The 17,893-nt window shown below is 42.0% G+C and overlaps 3 protein-coding genes across 7 annotated transcripts in view; 1 reads left to right on the top strand and 2 right to left on the bottom strand.

The window, feature by feature from the left end:
• kcnk3a (potassium channel, subfamily K, member 3a) overlaps nt 1-5,804 on the bottom strand; it is a 30,508-nt gene extending 24,704 nt beyond the window's left edge. The window contains exon 1 of the mRNA XM_054760970.1: nt 5,426-5,804. Coding sequence (XP_054616945.1) covers nt 5,426-5,708 — 283 coding nt within the window. The 5' untranslated portion in view covers nt 5,709-5,804. The remainder of the gene's footprint in view (nt 1-5,425) is intronic.
• Nucleotides 1-17,893, bottom strand: part of bpnt1 (bisphosphate nucleotidase 1) — a 69,403-nt gene that overhangs the window by 21,892 nt on the left and 29,618 nt on the right. The window lies entirely within an intron of this gene.
• enpp1 (ectonucleotide pyrophosphatase/phosphodiesterase 1) overlaps nt 17,356-17,893 on the top strand; it is a 28,292-nt gene continuing 27,754 nt past the window's right edge. For 2 of the 5 annotated variants that reach the window (XM_054760967.1, XM_054760968.1), the window contains exon 1: nt 17,356-17,700. In XM_054760967.1, coding sequence (XP_054616942.1) covers nt 17,593-17,700 — 108 coding nt within the window. In that variant the 5' untranslated portion in view covers nt 17,356-17,592. The remainder of the gene's footprint in view (nt 17,701-17,893) is intronic. The other 3 variants (XM_054760964.1, XM_054760963.1, XM_054760969.1) reach the window with 2 other exon arrangements.

The following is a 17,893-nucleotide window of genomic DNA, read 5'->3' as shown; positions in this document are numbered from 1 at the left end:
AAAAACAACGTAAAAGACGTATACATACGATCGGGTGTTCGGGATTATAAAAAAAAGTCTAAATACGTCCTTGGTATTGAATGAGTTAAGGCAAAATTGACTGTATATTGACTGACACCAGCAGGGGTGCTGTTGATTCATGCTCAACTAATTTGTGTCTTGAAGAAGAACGTCAACTAAAGCCGACAACCAAGCAGACCCTCATCGTCGCAGAATTCCTCTTTGCAGCATTATTTTGAAAAATACACCACTGGCATGGAAACAAAAGTTCAGAACCTTCACTCAGATTCCGTCAACCCTAAATTGCTACCTGACACACTTTTATTTCGAGTAACTAAGCACCCAAGATACTTGTATGGCTCACAGACTCATTTGCATAGCATCTGGGTATTGCTATGATACGCCGTGATAAATTAACCTGCCATAGTCCTCAATTCATTTCTTCATCCTTGGCATTTCAGCCTTTCCCAGCATTCACACAGCGTTTGGAGTTCTGAAAAGCGCAGCCATCAGGGAGGCTATAGCTAGTTTAGCATTTGAAGTATCCATCACCCTCTGCATGATAGATACGTAGAAGTGGAAAGGTTAGCGAGTTATATTCTCTGTGCGCTCGGCCACTTACGGCGCGAAGCACCGGTGCTGAGTGAATAATAACAATGATGCTAATGCAAGTCATTACCATTAAACATTCAAAGCTGCCACCTCGAAATACGCAACCGCCTGAATCACAGTTAACGACAATATAGCAGGGACGAAGTTAACATGTTTTATTCAGCGATGGTCCACGTATAGAAACATTCAATTACGTGACCGAGAGAGAGCTGCTGCACGTGTCTGCTCTTTTATGGCACGCTTCACATTCATTCAGAGATGGGCTTCCACACTCGGCATAGTAACAGCTGAAATCTGGGTGGTGGCGTGGAAAGTACGTTCCAGCTTGCATCCTTTCCTCTTCTAATGTGACTAAGGAGTCTTGTTTGGCAGCAACAGGCACATTTTTCAATGAATCGTATCAACAAGAAGGCCCGACTCAAAATGAGTTCGCTGGAGATGATTCACATCAATAAAAAAACAAGCAAACAGAGTGCGTCAACCGGATGCTAATTCCGTTTACGAGTCTGAAATGGGTGATAAAGAGGCGTTTTAATAGCTTCAGCAATCAGACGAAATGTTCAAAGTCTAAATGCCTTTGACTGAAGGTCAGTTGCACTGAGGTGCCGCGGAACCTCTCAAGTCAAAGTCAGAACATTTTCTGGAAAGCATGCCTCAAAAGCCGCGCAAAACTCGGCAGTTCAAACCATCACAATGCACGACGTCAGCAAATTGCTGTGTCAGATTAATAAGCATCTAATTGTTGTTGTGTTCTGCTGGAGCTGCCCTGCTGCGCCGCTCTGCTTTATGTCGCAGTGCACTGCTGGTCCTGCCAGGGCGGGGCCACCTGCGCACACCTGAGAGCAATCATAATTAGGCCTTCATTAGCCATGCTGGGAGACTCACCTGCCGCCAGATTGTTAGCTTGTATTTACTCATTCTCTGCTCCACCACTGCTTCGCGTTGTGCTTCCGTGTGTGTAGCTAGCTTTGTGGACACATGAGGGGGGTGTACGACAAAAGCGGCTCAACAAACCCAGGCTTTGTGCTCAAGATGTAGCTCGACAAAACCTAACCTCCGCAATCAGGCTTAATTGGTCCCCTGACGGCGGTTATCAACTGACTTTGTCAAGTGCGCTTTTCGGCTTTGTGCTAAGTGCGCGTTCACGTGAAAGGGGGCGTTTGACGTCATATTATTCTACTTCCGCTGAAAAGTGACGCCATCCCAGCCAGTGTATTTTACAAAAAATGACTACGTAATTATTATGATTATTATTCTGACTGCTAAAAGCAACACTGTGATCGCCAATAAAGCGAGGAAGGAGCGCTGACAGAATGATGCTGAGCATGTAATAGGCAGGTTAACCCTGATTTATTTTACTAACACTGCACAACTTTGGCATTTTAACACTTACCAATTTAAAGCATAAATAAATTGAGCAAAAACCTTTTTTTTTAAATCTTTGCAGTATTGACGTGAGTACTCATGCGGTGTTGCATTTCTTCTAGCGTCTTCCCTCGTCTGAAAATCTATCTCGCTTATAGATGGATAATATCATCAGGGAATGCTCTTTTTTAAAAATTGTTTTTTTCTCCGTGTCCCCTCGGGAACCTCATAGGTTAAATAAATGGTGACGCCATCTCCGAGTTAGTTAAACAGCGAAACAGTGGCACTTTCATAGCCGATTTCAAGCTGAAAGCCTGGACGTAACCTGGTCGGGACCAGGTTTTGTATTTAGCCAATGGTGATAGAGCAGCTTTTTTAAAAGCGCTACCTTCGCTGAACACGCAAGTCAGGCTTTCAACTCAACACGGCTCGCTAACACACTAAAGTCGCGTCGCCGTATACTCCCTTGCTCTACTAGCATTCATGTTCTGCTTGGCATACTTCAGTAGCTCTTTTGCTACCTTGCATTTTTACTCTGCCGGTATTTTTGTTAGCTTCTATTCCTGCTTGGCTTTTTCCAGCAGTGCTCTCTGTTCTCTAGTTTAGCGTGGCTTTGCCTGGTAGTTTTATTCTGTACTTTGTTTTTGTAGGTGTTCCTCCACGCCGATGGAGTGTATTAAGCTTTTTATGTACACCTTGGGTTTCTGTCGTCTCTGCATTGGGGCCCAATCACTGCCTAACGCCGTTTTTAACACACAAACACCATCCAACACAATGATAATATATGATATGAATATAATATAGTATTGATATGATGTATGAATATTGAGCGAAAAATGAAAATGTGCCGTTTTTCTAATTTTTACAGCCAAGTGTATTAACAGAGACACACAAAAAAGTGCCTTTTCATTCCGCCAACTTTCTACTGGGCATCCTGCTCAAGTCTTTCAAGACGGGCGTCCCTCGTGCACATTACTTAAACTGCCCACCTTTCTCCTTTTTGCCGTTTCGCTCCTGCATTGACAAAAAGTGTTGCAATTGGACCTGTAATGTATGTTCATACTATGACATTTTCCAAGGAAAAAAAAATGATCAAAGAAAAGCTCATACAAACACACCAAACGCTCCAGAGCACATGATAACAACCAGAGGATACCAGCCTTCAGTCACCTTTCAAGTTAGTCTTCAGTACGGTCTTGGATGACCTTGAAATGCAAGCAGGGCAGTCATCGCTGGGGTCGCGCATGTGACACATCTGCCCGCATCTCGGACGATGCAAGGAAATTGTTTCCTTAAACAGGCGAGCCACCATAAGCCGTGTTTATCACATGAGCATCTCCACCACACATGATGCCGCCCCAATCGCTTTCCTGCTCCAACCTCATTTATTTCCCTCGTATGGCAATCCTCACATGGCCTCAACACTGGATGGACACCCTGAGCCTCCCGCTCATGCGTTCCTCAGTGGAAAGCAATGATTGATTGGGTGTTCTCCTCCTCTCTTTACCTAGGTTATAGCATCCAGAATGCTGGGGGGAAGGAAATATTCCACTTGGAACTTCCAAGGTCCCACCACAGTTCAAAACACAACCACTGGAGCACTTATTTAGAGGTTTCACCGATGTGGCAATACTGTCCTTAAAAATGACTTGACAGCAGGTCATGGAAGCATGATTTGGGTGTAGAAGTACTCACAACATCAACGCTGCGAGCCACCAGGCCAGTGGAACAGTGGAACAGCGGAACAGTGGAACAGTCAGGCTCTGGTGTTATCATTAATATGTAATGGCAGGTGTCTGCAGCCGCCGCAGGGTTCACGGTTACAGAAGACCTGGGTTGGGTTGATGTGCAATTAGCCGCCCATGTCTGATTGGGTTACAAGCCACATGTCTGTGCTGCGCTGCTCTCTAAGTACCTGGATAGGACATGATGATAAAACGGTGCTGAAGATAAAAAATATGAACGCAAAAATGCCGGGTGGGTCTACAATCGCAGTTTTGAGTCTAAAAGTTTAAATCACCAAGCTCGGTAAAAAGCCCGCAGGGACTTTGTGAGCTGGTAATCACAACAGCAAAAGAGAAGCAGCATTAACATTCGAGCATCTTCTAATTACAGCTTTTTTTTTTTTTATTCTGAGAAGCACCACTTCTTATTTTGGGTGCATTTGCATTTAAAGAGGCACTGCAGCTGCAGCATCATGTTTGACTTTAAGGTGACCCACAATGCTGCAATTCAACAAAATGCTGCGAGCTCAATAAGCTCTGACGTGGAACAATGTTGTCTATTTATAAAGGCGTCCTCTCAGCTCTCGGTTTGTGTGAGGCCGCAAAGACACGTCGCAGCATATTTGCATGCTTACATTTAATGTGGACACTGCGGTGTTGTCAACCTGTACAGTATGTACTACAGTATACTGTACGCTGGTGTAATGACCACATTTCATATCAAGTCAAGTTGTTCGTCCCACTCATTTGTTATATCTCTTTTTTGGTTTTTCAATCAGAATCTGAAAAACAGTAGATATACAGTTAATGTGAATAAAATTCCCAATGAATGAACATTTTCATCCATCCATGCATTTTGCCACTATCCTCATTAGGGTTGCAGGGGTATGCTGGAGTCTATCCCAGCTGCCTTCAGGCGAGAGGCAGGGTACACCCTGGACTGGTCACCAATCACAGGGCACATACAGACAAACAACCATTCACATTCACATTCATACCTATGGACAATTTAGACCCGCCATGCAAACTCCACACAGAAATGCCCGATGGAGATTCGAACTCTGGTCTTCCCGATCTCCTGACTGTGTGGCCAACATGCTAACCACTCATGAAAACATTTTAAAAACTGAACCCCCGCCCCAAAAAAACGTGTAGATAAATTAGTTAATTGGTTGATTTCATTCCCAATTTGTATGTTTTACTTCTCTTTTGAGCCACTATTGTTATTTTAGTATTTTATTTATCATGCTCTCTCATAAATTGTATTTATTTACACTATTCACACTACTTTGTTAGATTTGATTTCTTACAGCACTTCAACTAGGGTTGTTTTAAATATGCTATAGAAATCAAATTTGTATTGAATTTAGAAATCATTATGAGTCATTCATTTTTATTCTAAAATGTTGTATTGTCTTGTTCACATTGTATTGTCAGTTTGCCATAACACATGGAAATACTTATTTTACTTAATAATACATGAATACAATCAGTATACAAAATGATATGCAACTTTAGGAAGTTTTGTTTGTTATCCAACTCTGTACTGCTTCTCTTGCATGCCATAAATCACTGTAGTGTCCCCATGATGTGCTGCAAGTGGACACCTGTGGTGGTGTTGCAATGCACTGCATGTGAAATGCTTTAAAACAAATGCACGGTTCGATGCATCATATTTAGATGCGCCACCAGTCAAAGTTGACTAAAAAGGGACGATGCCTTACCTATAGTGGTGATCACAGTGATTGCAAAGTAAAAAGAGCCGGCCAATTGCCACTGCACGCCTGCTTTGTGCGGCTTGAGCTGCAGCACCACCTTCTCCAGATCGTCAAAGTCCTCCGCGGACAAGTTGAAGGTGTGGAGCAACTCGGCCCGGCGCAGGGCCACCTCTCTCCTCTGGCTCGTCTCCATCTGCGACTCCAGCGCGTCGAAAATCGCGGCGCCCACGATCAGGTAGGTGAAGGTGCAGATGATGAGGGCGAGGGTCCGCACGTTTTGCCTCTTCATGGTGCTGCGTGTCAGGGAGACGAGCCGAAAACGAGCGCGGGTCTGGAGGACGGCGAGCTGGGTTGGTTCATGGCTGTGCTGCTCTGGAGGAGCTCCGTGTGTACTTTATGAGACAGGAGCTGTCCATTCAGCACCACTCCCCTCCCTCCCCCTGCGCCCGCCACTCCTTCCGCACACTCTCCCCGAGTCAAACATGTGACCAGATCCATCATCCCTGTTTAATCCTCATTTCAAACACGGAGCGCACTTGGTGGGACCTCTTATTCTAGTGGGTATGCTCAGGATGAGGTATTCACACATCCACTGCTTACACCAAAACTTTCTATCCTGCACTACTCCACACTAAAATAACAATAATGTATTTTATCATGCATTTATACGAACGGTTTTAACTCTGTTGTGCACCGAAATGTTTTTATTTCCACTATAATCCACAAACAGACCACAACTCCCAAAATAAAATGTGTAATTGCCTTAGAAACATTATTACTTTTCAGTTATTGAAACTAAAATCTTACAAAAGGCGAGCGCATGGTCAAAATAAGCTATGCTGCACAATGATGCCATGGCCTCCCCTGTAGCTGGTGTGGCCAGGAAGGCATTTATGGCAGTGGTTCAATTTTTATATCGTAGAAAATCAAATTAAACAAGAAAAAACAGCAAAAATGGGGGAAAAAATAGCGCAAAAGAGTGCAATGCACAGAGAAAATGCTAAAATGTTGATACTACTATATAATAAAATATAACTAATCTTTGTCAAAAATGTTTTTGCCTTTTTTTGCCTGTTATGGCGCAAAATGAAATTCCCCCCATATAGCAGTTAGCAGTTACCACAACAATAAACATGTCAACTGAGGATGTAGCATTCCTATCTTTGCAAAGGAAGAATTGTCTATACATGTTTTTGTTATGTATTGCAAATGCACCTAATATGATGGACAGTGATTCTATACTTCCGAATTGGCTACTTTCAAAACAGTAGAAGATAAAAAAATCTTAAAAGTATTTTTGTTTATCCACATTCACTGCTATGACGACATTCTGCTTGTTTTTTTTGTTTGTTTTTTTCAACTGAAGGGAAACTTTTCCATCCAGTATGTGTGTCTCTCTAAACATGACTCACTCACTACCAAAAATGTCAGCGTGACTCCAAGAGTTTGCTCTGTGGGGATTTGGAGTTGCCCGGCATAGACTGCAAGCAACTACTTAAAATCGGAAATATATTTATTGTTAATAGAAGTTCATGAACTACACAAAGGGTTGCCACCACTCGAGGTGCGTCTTTCTTTTACAAGTCCAGTGATGAGCTCATTTGACCCTTTGGGGCCACACTACGTCAAGCTTGTTGTGCTTGGCAATGTGGAAGTGGGCATGAACAGTGTAAATCTGTACATGTGACAAGTCACATCACATTTGTTTGATGCATCACACATAACCCTGTCATTTACATCCACACATTAATGTCAGTCTTGTCTTGACAATCAGGGACTCTTAAATAAGAGCAAAGCTGGAAGCAACTCTGAAATTCTATCAACAAAATTGTGTTTGGTAGATTATTTCAATTTTGATACAATACATTTTATAACACAAAGCTTATTTCCCTTTTATATGATACACCATAGATAAGGAACGTGTATTTGTGGGATGAGCAACATTCATAGCCACTTCACGCTTCTAATTTTGCAGGGTCGCTATCAAATTTTAAGTATTTTTGCATAAATTAACAAATTTCAAGCATTAAAATTGCTCAGTGAACTAAAATACAAATATAAGGCATTCAGAAAACGCATTCAAAGAAGCTGTGATGATATGTAGTATTCTACACTGGTCACTAGGTGTCAGTAATGCTACCGTAATAAGCACCAGACTTGACAGCCGGAACAACGGGCTTTTATTGTAGGTTTGAATGATCTCAAAACGGGCACAATAATCCCTAACGTGCGGCCATCCACGCCAAGCTAAAACTCAACTCTGAACCCTAGATGTCACTTCCTGTCCACCTCAACTCAGCTCCCCTAGTACCAGAGACAGATTTAAAGCGACACACACAAGCACAAGTCTTATTTATGTTAAATGTCTTTTTTCCTCTCATTATGTCTACCACATTGGGTAACACAAGTGTAAAGATGATTATAGGGGTGATAGTTAATGTCTAGAGGGCTCTAATAATGTTAAAACCCGTATTTAGAAGGTTGTAAACAGGTTTGCTATGCTCTAACTACAAACATAATCCATTTATAAAGAAAGAATCATACTTCAGGGAAATTCATTTGTCACGGGTGATAAACGAGGGACTACTGTATATGCTCGTGTGTGTCAATGTAAAACGTGCTTATGCTGAACAGTTTCTTTCATTATTGCTATTGATTCTTGACCGAGTGCGGCAGAATTGGTCATATCTCCAAGATGACAACACACGCCACCCACATAGTTGTGTTTATCAGAGACGACACCTCCAGAATTTGGGAATAGAAAGAATGGAACGGCCTGCCAACAACACTTGGGCATACTGTTCATGCCAGAGTGACCAACACAACCATTTGGGCTGACTTGTGACAATCCCTGGTTAAGGAGTGGAGTGCCATCCCACTGCAGTGTGTGACCAGTATGAGAAGGAGATTACTGAGGTTGTTACTGAAGCTCCTGGCCATTTGTTGTTCCGCATCTAGACTTATTTAATTCAAACCTGGAAGATAAATTGTTCAGTGAATCGATTGTTCAATGAAGCATCATCTAAATTCACACTATGTCGCCTGCTCTGCACCTCACTGCCTCTGTGGCTCGCTGATAGACTGGTCTCAATCTTAAGTTCCACACCATGAGCCATGCCAAAAATAGCTCTGGCTTCAATAACCAGGTCAGTCAAGTCAACTGTGACTGAGCCCACCTAAATCCTCCAATCACATCCCGGGGAGCTGCAGGCACCGGCCCAATCAATACATTGATTAATCCACGACACTTTGATCAGAACTGTGGCCTTTCAAACACGCTGTGGCTGCCAAAGGTCGAGGGAATTAGATAGTGTTACGATACACTCACTTCATTCCAAATCTATCTTTATGCTTGTCAAAGAACTATACATGTGAAGTAAAGCCTTGCATTCATCAATTAAATGAACAGGACGTTGTTTTTCAATTGCAATGCAACACATTTGACAGATAAAAAGACTTAATTAAAGATTTCAATCATTTGATGAGCTTGGCTGAGAGATTTCCGCTTCTAAACACAAAAAAGGCATCAGTGTGGACGGCATGCATCATCACGCAGACCTGCAGGGCTTTAGGCTGCAGGCCAGCCAGTCCTCTATATCCTTCACTGCATAATCACCAGTAGACTCTCATGAACCACAACACTTCCTGCATTCGCTGACCCATCAGAACAGAATTTTCCGGTGGCAGGTTCTGACCCCCGGCGTCTTCAGTGGGGGATAAAGCCTGTACCCTCATTACTGCGATTTTGGAGAGACTGCAAAGTCAACACTAAACTTGGCGCTTGGTTGCTCTTTGAACCTGTGGATGTTCAGAGTGGAAGACCTTCATACATCACAGTTTCCAATTCCAAGAAGGGGCAAAAATATAGAAGGCAGTCGTTTTTCTTATAATTGACTTTTTATTTACATTTTTATAACAATTCCTAAAGGTTATTAAATTCTTTTCTTGGCTGTGTACACTGTAAAACTGAAATTAAGTTAAATGTCTGAAATCAAGATCTTATTTTTTCACTTTCTATGTTCATAAAGATGCTTGATATTGGATTTCTTACTGATGTACCGATATCCGATGTTGTCCAGCACTTAGTACGAATACCAATATCAGCCGATACCGATATATGCATCAGCTTTTCCCTGAAACTGTTGTGTAGTGAACACATTATGCTTCTTCTACTGAACGCATTTCACAAATAAACACGGTTTGTGCAAAATACGACAAATACTGCAATATGCGATACAGGTCATAGAAAAAGTGCCAACAACCTGCATGTGACTTGGAGTGATTCTTCCCGAGTTGTACAATTAGATTAGAAGTATTGAAAGACGCCTTACTCCCCCCCACCCCCTTTCATAACCAGTCTTGTTCTGCATGACAGGTTGGACTTCAGCTTTGGTTTTCTTTTTTGTTTCCTGTGTGGTGCGATGTCCAGCGGTTTTGCGGTAGCTGGAAAGCGGCGGTACCAGTTTCTCACTGGTAGTCAGCACTACGATTTAGGTGTAGCCGCATCACGCGCACAAAACGCCAAATGTAACGTTTAGGAGTCATTGCACATTGCATACTGAGCACTGTGGACACACTGAGCTTGTTTCGGAGGTCTCACTTGCTCACATCATTATGGGCAGAAAAACCAACACCAATATTATCCGATATCTCATTTTATGCCGATATACCTACAAATGTCCTTATCTTAAGTAACATGCAATGACATCTGAAACATGCTGTACGTTTTAAAATAACAGATGTTTCAGTTTTTGCTCTGTAGTTTTGGTATAACAAACTAACAAATGCATACACTACAACAACAAACAATTACTTTCCTGCACTTGAAATATGTCATAATGAACAGAACCAGTTCATTCTCCTCTCTGATATGTTCCCCTGTCCCATCCCATCTTTGAATCATAAAAGTAACTGTAAAAATAAATGAATAAATCCTTATCGGCCATAAAAAAAATCATTTAATTTGTGAGCAATCCAGTGGGAAAAAAATAATCTCATTTGTCTTGACAGCACTGTATGTGCTTTTAATATACGCACTTAGTATAGGTACATATACACACCACACTGCTTTTGCAGTCGTCATCAGTGCTGGAAGGGTCCAAAGGCTGACTACATCATGGCTGGAGAGCACATTACATAATGTAATGTGATGAGGACATTGTTAAGGCAAAGCCATGAAGACAGAAGCCATCCCAGAGTCTTCACCCCGCCTATTCCCAAGTAGCAAAGCATCCTGGGAGGGGTGCCCTTCAGCTTCCTACATCTCATTATATGTGCTTCAACATAGCCTGCAGCTTCCCGCTGACATTCAATTAAAGTCTTTCATTTTGTCATCATTTGCCATGCCTCCATGACTCTGGCAGCCCTCCCGCTGTCATTTGATAATTATTCCTAGCGTGCATCCAATTAGGTGTGATTCTATTTATTAGCTGTATTTATTGGCACCCCGATGGGCGAAGTACACCTGCACTTCTCTACTGGATGAAAGGAAGTGGCAACGGGAGTGGAAGTGATAATGGAGCTCATTTGGAATTCTAGGAACGAAGAGCTCCAGTCAAACGTCTGGCTGTTCAGATGGTTTGCCATGATTGGTGGTTCATCATGGTTCAAACTTCATTTGGGACTTGATTGCTTTATGGTAGAGAAGAGATTTTTCTCTTAGAATTACAGGATTTAGACATCTGTCCACATAGACAGTGAATATGCAGACCTCAATAATATTGTTGGGACACCTGTGAAAGAAAGAAAAATCCACAATCTTCAAAAAACTCGAAACTGACAAAATTAATGACAAAAAAAATAAAATACTGGAGTTTGCCAAGCTACAAAGCTTCTGGGAGACAAATCTGGGGCTGATACCAGTCAGACATGACCTAAACACCTCCCGAGGAAGGCGTCCGGGAGGCAACCTGGCCAGATGCCCGAGCCACCTCATCTGGCTCCTCTAAATGCGGAGGAGTAGCGGTTCTACTCCAAGTTCCTCCCGGGTGACAGTGCTTCTCACGTTATCTCTAAGGGAGAGCTCAGTCGCCCTACGAAGAAAACTCATTTCAGCCGCTTGGATTCGCAATCTTGTCCTTTCGGTCACTACCCAAAGCTCATGACCATAGGTGAGGAGGAGACACGTGATGTTCTAAAGCTGCTTTACGACGATCCGGTACAGCAACCGTATCACTGCAGACACTGCACCGATCCACCTGTGGATCTCCCACTCTACCCTTCCCTCACTCGTGAACAAGACTCCAAGATACTTGATCTCCTCCGCCTGAGACAAGACCTCACTCCAAACCGGAAGGGTGCAATCCACCCTCTTCCGCCTCGGATTTTGAGGCACGGAGTTGACATGTTCCATTACTGTAACATTCTGCTTATTCTACAGGGTGACATGGCTCAGGAGGTAGAGTGGTTGTTTTCCCAACTCAGTGTTTGGCACTTTGCTTCTTGTTCCCGCTGTCATCATTCAACTTATTTATACATTAAGTCTTCATTTTTACTTTCCAAGATTGACGTTACATTTTAGCCTGCCAAAAGCGATTGTATGTGTAATTTTATATTTATTTTTTTCATACTAACAGAACATTTACAGTGCGGCGACAGTGACCTGACGTCCCTATGGCTCCTGTGTCTTTGTCCTTCCTAACGAGTCATTCCCGCTGTCTGGATTACCGTCATCATCTCTAACGAACATTGTCACACATCTTTGTATTACATAAGACTTGTCTCTCCATATGAGCGGTGATTGCCCACCCCCCCGTCACCTTTTCTTCCCATAGATCTGCCGTCAACATTGACAGCGTGACCCTCATTAAGCATCAAGCCACAAAGGTCACAAATTCCAGTTTACGCATCAATTTTGCTAAAGCTGGAGCTACAGTGTGCTAAACATGAGGACACCGGGAGATGAAGACATGAGAAAAAAGATGCATGTAGATGAAATGAATGAGTGTATATGACCGATAGCTATTAGACATTGCAGCAGCGCTCTTACATCAACAAGTGCATTATAGGATCATCGGTGGCATCCCTTTGAAATACTCATAGTCTTGACAACTACGTTACTCTTGAGTTATTTTCACCAAATGTGACACTTCCTCGTCCCCGTTTCAGAACACGGAAAGCAGACTGAAGACAAAACACAGAAATAAAACATAAAAGGGTGACTGTGAGTGTGGCTGGCAGGCTACATGACACAATGTATACATACTGACTCTGTTTGCAGCTGCAGACGCAGGCCATATCTCCTCCACGCATGCATTTACACAGTGTGTATACACTGTGGTTGGGAAGTCCACAGCCTGCACGTGTGTGACACTTTGCACAGCGTGGATGGGACGGCCTGCTGTTGGGCTCACTGTTTCACTTTAAGAAATGCTTACAGTACTCGTTCCAGGGCATACAGTGGTGTGAAACAGTGTTTGCCCCATTCCTGATTTCTTAGTTTTTTTGCACGTTTGTCCCCACGACCTTTGGGAAAATACTCTGTGGTCTGACGAGACAAAAGCTGAACTTTTTGGAAGGTGTGCGTCCCATTCCATCTGGCTCAAAACTAATGCTGCATTTCACAAAAAGAATATCAAACCAAAAGTAAAATGTGGTGGTGGTAGTGTGATGGTCTGGGGTTGTTTTGCTGCTTCACGACCTGGAAGACTTGCTGTGATAAATGACACCATTCTGCTCTGTACCAAAAAATCCATCTGGCCATCTGTTTGTGACCAGTTGTGTTGTTATTGACAAATATTTAACATAACATAACACAATTTTTATATGATGTTATATTATACTATACTGTATATCCTCAGGCTTCATTCGGTTTTGCATGAATTAAAGAAAAGACCATAGTAAGTCAGTATTTGCATATATAATGATGTTATATAATGACATTTTATTTGTCTAAAGTAAGAATATACCTTCAGGGCTCATTCATGTCTGTGAAATAATTAGCATAAATCCATACTGTATATAATGCAATGTATATTGGCCAATATTGGTACCAAGCATGTAATTCAAAAGTGACTGTGGATACCTGCCAATCATCTTTAGGCAAAAAACCAAACACCGAAACAATGCATAGTAGGCAAAGTGTGGGAGCTGACTGTATGTTTACTGTCACTTTTTGTGTTAGAATATAATATCACATTTGTGCAAATTCAGTGGGCCGGGAAATATTTCTTATTCCACTGTGGCAAAGTTTTGATGGGAATATTTGCTTTACATATATTATTTGCGGAAACAATCTATGAGCAAACAGACATCCATGTATAAATCCACACCTGACAGAAGCTTTCAATACACGGTGCAGAAGATTGTGACATGTTGAATGAATAATTCAAGGCAAATGTACAAGTGACTACACTAAGTCTCATGGGAAGGATGCGACTGTAACCGTCAGCTAATGAATTCTTTAAGCACATCTTCCGCTGCTCATGTATCTGCATTATTGAAAAAGACAGCAGTCAGTCAATTCCGCTCTAGGGTAGGGTATGGCATGGTACTGTTTGTTACATTAAGCAACATCACGTGAAACATTTGCACAATTCAACAAAATAACAATCAAATAAGATTAAAATTGAATACAAGTGATATTAAATTGGAACAAATGGTTAATAATAAATAGAATGAGCTCGATAGAGTGGCGACTTTAAATAAAACAAGCAAATCATAAACACTGAGGATGAATATATAAATACTGGCGTCGAAATTTTGACTGAATTGCACAATTTTTAAGTAATAACTTAAATATATTGAGCAACAACTTATTGGTGAAAAATCAATGAAATGTGTTTATTAATACTGTTGAATTTAGCATAATCTGTGTTACTGTAGAGTTGTTGATTGTTGATTATTGTTGACTTCCAGATGACTTCCATGCCAGGTCATCATTGGAAATGAGAAGCTGTTCTCGTTAAATCTAACCTTGTAAAGTAAAGGTGAAATAAAATAAAATTTCAAAAACTTCAAGCGGCATCAAGTCCATAATGTCCTTGACGTAATCTTCATTATACTTTTCCACTTCTTTGATGGCCTCCTCCGGTCCTCCATTTAACCTGATGCAGATTTTGAAGTCCCAGCTTCCTTAAGTTGTGTGCCTTCTTGTTCTGTCAGGTGTACACGCATGAGGTTTGTGCCTTTCAGCTTGCTTCTCTGCCTGTATTCTGTTCGGTTTGTTGGGTGTTTGGGATTCCACAAGAGTCATATCGAAGTACCTGTGCTGTACAATAAAAAAAAGGCTCCGAAAGACCTTCCCAACTTGTGTAAATCTACATTTACTCTTCTTCACCGAGTTCCTTGGACTTTCCCGTTCTTCTGAGTATTGGTAAATGCAATGAGTAAATATTTTTTCCTGACAGAGCAGTCAATCCTGATCACAAATGAGTAGTTAATAGGCTTGGCCTTGTCAAATAAAAAAGCATTCTTGAACCTTCAGCGCCACTGCTTAAAGGATTTTGGTGAACATAAATGCACAGGTTGTATGTCAAACCTCAGGTTTTGTACGCCCCAGTGATTCGCTTCAATGTTTTTGTGCACCGTCTCTGTTGCACACTTCAGAAACTAGTCTGTTTGCCCTGTGCTGTATCGTTCTGCAAAATCAAGGGCCCATGTAAAGCAACCTATGTGTTGCTGAATAACCCGGTGAGTGCTAAATAACCCGCCATGGGGCCAAAAGAAGTTGTGAGTGCCGGCAATTTGATAAAGAAGGTGAGAAACACTATTGAATTCCATCTGGCCAGGATGCACGGGAAGTCTGCATCAACACTAAGTTCCATGACTCAACTAAACCACTAAGGGCCAAACATTAAGACACGTCCATGATGATGGTATGTAAACTTCAGAGCCCAACTTTAAGTGGTGAATACCTAAAGCCATGAATGCCTGAGTGAAGTTTTTGTCCCACAAATAGTAGGTTTAAATCACATTAATCTTAAATACTTGAGCATTCTTTGCAACTAAGCATGTTTTTGTATCAGCCTGTTCGTAAAGGAATTTAATGGGAGTTTTGTACAAAAAAAAATGGCACTCTTAATAGTAGAGGCATTTTTTCATGACTTCTAATAAGACATGATATGGACGTTGTACACTGTAATCCAGATGCTATGAAACTATGAAATTTTTGTTGTTAAATATAGCATTGTCATAAGTGCTGAGTTTCATGTTTGATTTAAGAAAGGTTATGAGAAGGAGGGAAGAACGTGAGGCGAGAACAGTAAGTGCTGCATGTGTTTCGTCCACATGGAAGGTCATATGTAGCCCAGCTGTGAGGCGGACACTCTGCTTCGAGACGTGACGAACAGCGGTTGGTCCGCCACCCACATTGTGAGCGTCTCATATCCCATCATCGTAAGGAAAACTACACATCGTGTAACACATAGTCCTCGCACAACCTTGCATGTTTTTAATGACAACATAAACCCTGATTTGGTTGCACAATGGGACCGTACACAAACACACACATTCACAGCGGGGCAAAGATAAACATGAGCTGAGGACAGATGACCCCGGGGATTGTTTGCGAGTCAAGAAAAGGCTGAGGTCAGGGGTCACGAGTTCCAGCGTATTATCAAGTGATCATGTGACGCGGCTGGATATGGAGAAAACCAGGCTGGACCTCAGAGAGCAGAATAATATATCTGCTTGCTTCACTGTATGTTCTGCTAACAGGGTTTATTTCACAGTAGAAAAACACATCTTTTACCACGTTAACAGTGTTGCAACATCGCCATCTTGTGGATGCCTTTAGCCACAGATAAAATTCAGTATCAGTATAGCTTCTCAAGGGTCCGACTGAACTTGAGAGCAGTGTTTCCCAAACTTTTTACAGTCGCGTTCCCCTTTAGACATTAGATCTGAAGCCATGTACCTCCTACTCCTGCGCACTTAAAAAACATAAACCTTTTTATCTTAATTAACTTGAAACATTGAACATAATTAATTGGTTAATACATTTTATAGTACTTCCGGTCAAAAATGTGTATTTTGCATGGTCACATTTTGATGACGTTTCACATGAGCACTGATAAATGAATAAGTGATCATCCTACATATCCACAACATATCTACAACATCAAACTGGAATGAATCCAGTTTGATGTTGGCATCCTTCCGTTTGAATGGCTTCAATTTGAGTTTCACTGCGTCTCCTTTCTGCTCCGCTCTCCTTGGGCCGTGAGGCGTTCAGGTACACTCGTAATTGTGAGTGTTAGGCAATAATTGTTTGTCCTTTTTATTCACGTACCCCCTATGACTATTGGTGTACCCCTGGGGAAACGCGTACTCCACTTTGGGAACCTAGGTTTGAGAGTAGTCAGTGTACAGCACGTTTAGCAGTTACCATCCACTGAAAACGACCAAAATACTGAATTACTAAACAGCTGGCAACCCAAGTGAGTACCGATATAATTATGTCTTGGTGACAGTCAAGCACGGTGGTGAGAGCATCATGGTCTGGGGCTGCACTGTGGAGCACCCGTTCACTGAGGGAAACATGAATGCGTGCTGTTTCATAAGTTTCATTGCTAAAATAATGTCCTGGGACATTACTTTTCCTTTCCCTCTTAAATGGTAGCTGAAATGTGACGGATGTACTTTTGTGAGATGCTGTAATTATCTCTCAGGGGTGCTTGTGTATTCATTTATCTATTCATTAAAATAATTTGAATAAAAATAAGCAGTTAAAAATAATTGCCGAAAAAAATCCTTAAAATAGGTAAATTGGGGTCAAATTTAAACCGGATCCAAAATTTTATCTGGATACAAAGAAACACGATGTTATAAAATAAAAATTCTAAAATAAAATCGTTTTAAAATGTGGCAGTACTCCGCCCTGGCCGCAAGGTGGCGACAACACTCAAATGCCTACATAAGTCTCGTCATTGCAACCTGAAGCAACAGCTAGCTAGGATTTTAGGCATGTCCCAACATAAATGACTGAATGAATGAAGTTGGCATTTAAACCCGCTACGGCCCACGGTGACATTTACTGGTTTTACAGTAAATCCAAATAGTGGAACTTCACATGGCGTGTCTCCCCGCGACTTGGGAAAACTTTGCAGACGTCAAAGAAACGAGGCGGTGCTACACTTGAGCCCACATCCCATTCCGCACTCTTACTTTTTTTCAACTCCACACTCACACACACAGACAGAGTGTCTGTGGCGTGGGACACCCAAGCGGCCGTCATGGAAGCTAAGCAGACAGAGGAGCAGTCGGTGTCCGTGCTTGGGACCTTGGAGCCGGAGAGTCAGATCACACAGAAGAAGAGCAACCGTTGTAAAATCATCTCAGGGGTAGGTTCACGCTTTATGAACATCCACTTCACACCAGTATACTCTGCATGTTTAAGGTTATGTTTTATTATAAACAACAATAATTCAAGCGCTTTCTGACTCTGTCATTAATTTACAGCCTAGGGGTGTTACGGGTGGGCGTGTCGATCCGAATGTCGACATCACAGGAGGATCGATATCAGGTCCAATTTAG

The sequence above is a fragment of the Dunckerocampus dactyliophorus genome, chromosome 19, assembly GCF_027744805.1.
Source record: "Dunckerocampus dactyliophorus isolate RoL2022-P2 chromosome 19, RoL_Ddac_1.1, whole genome shotgun sequence".
Lineage (NCBI taxonomy): Eukaryota > Metazoa > Chordata > Actinopteri > Syngnathiformes > Syngnathidae > Dunckerocampus > Dunckerocampus dactyliophorus.
This window is presented reverse-complemented; position numbering and strand designations above follow the sequence as displayed.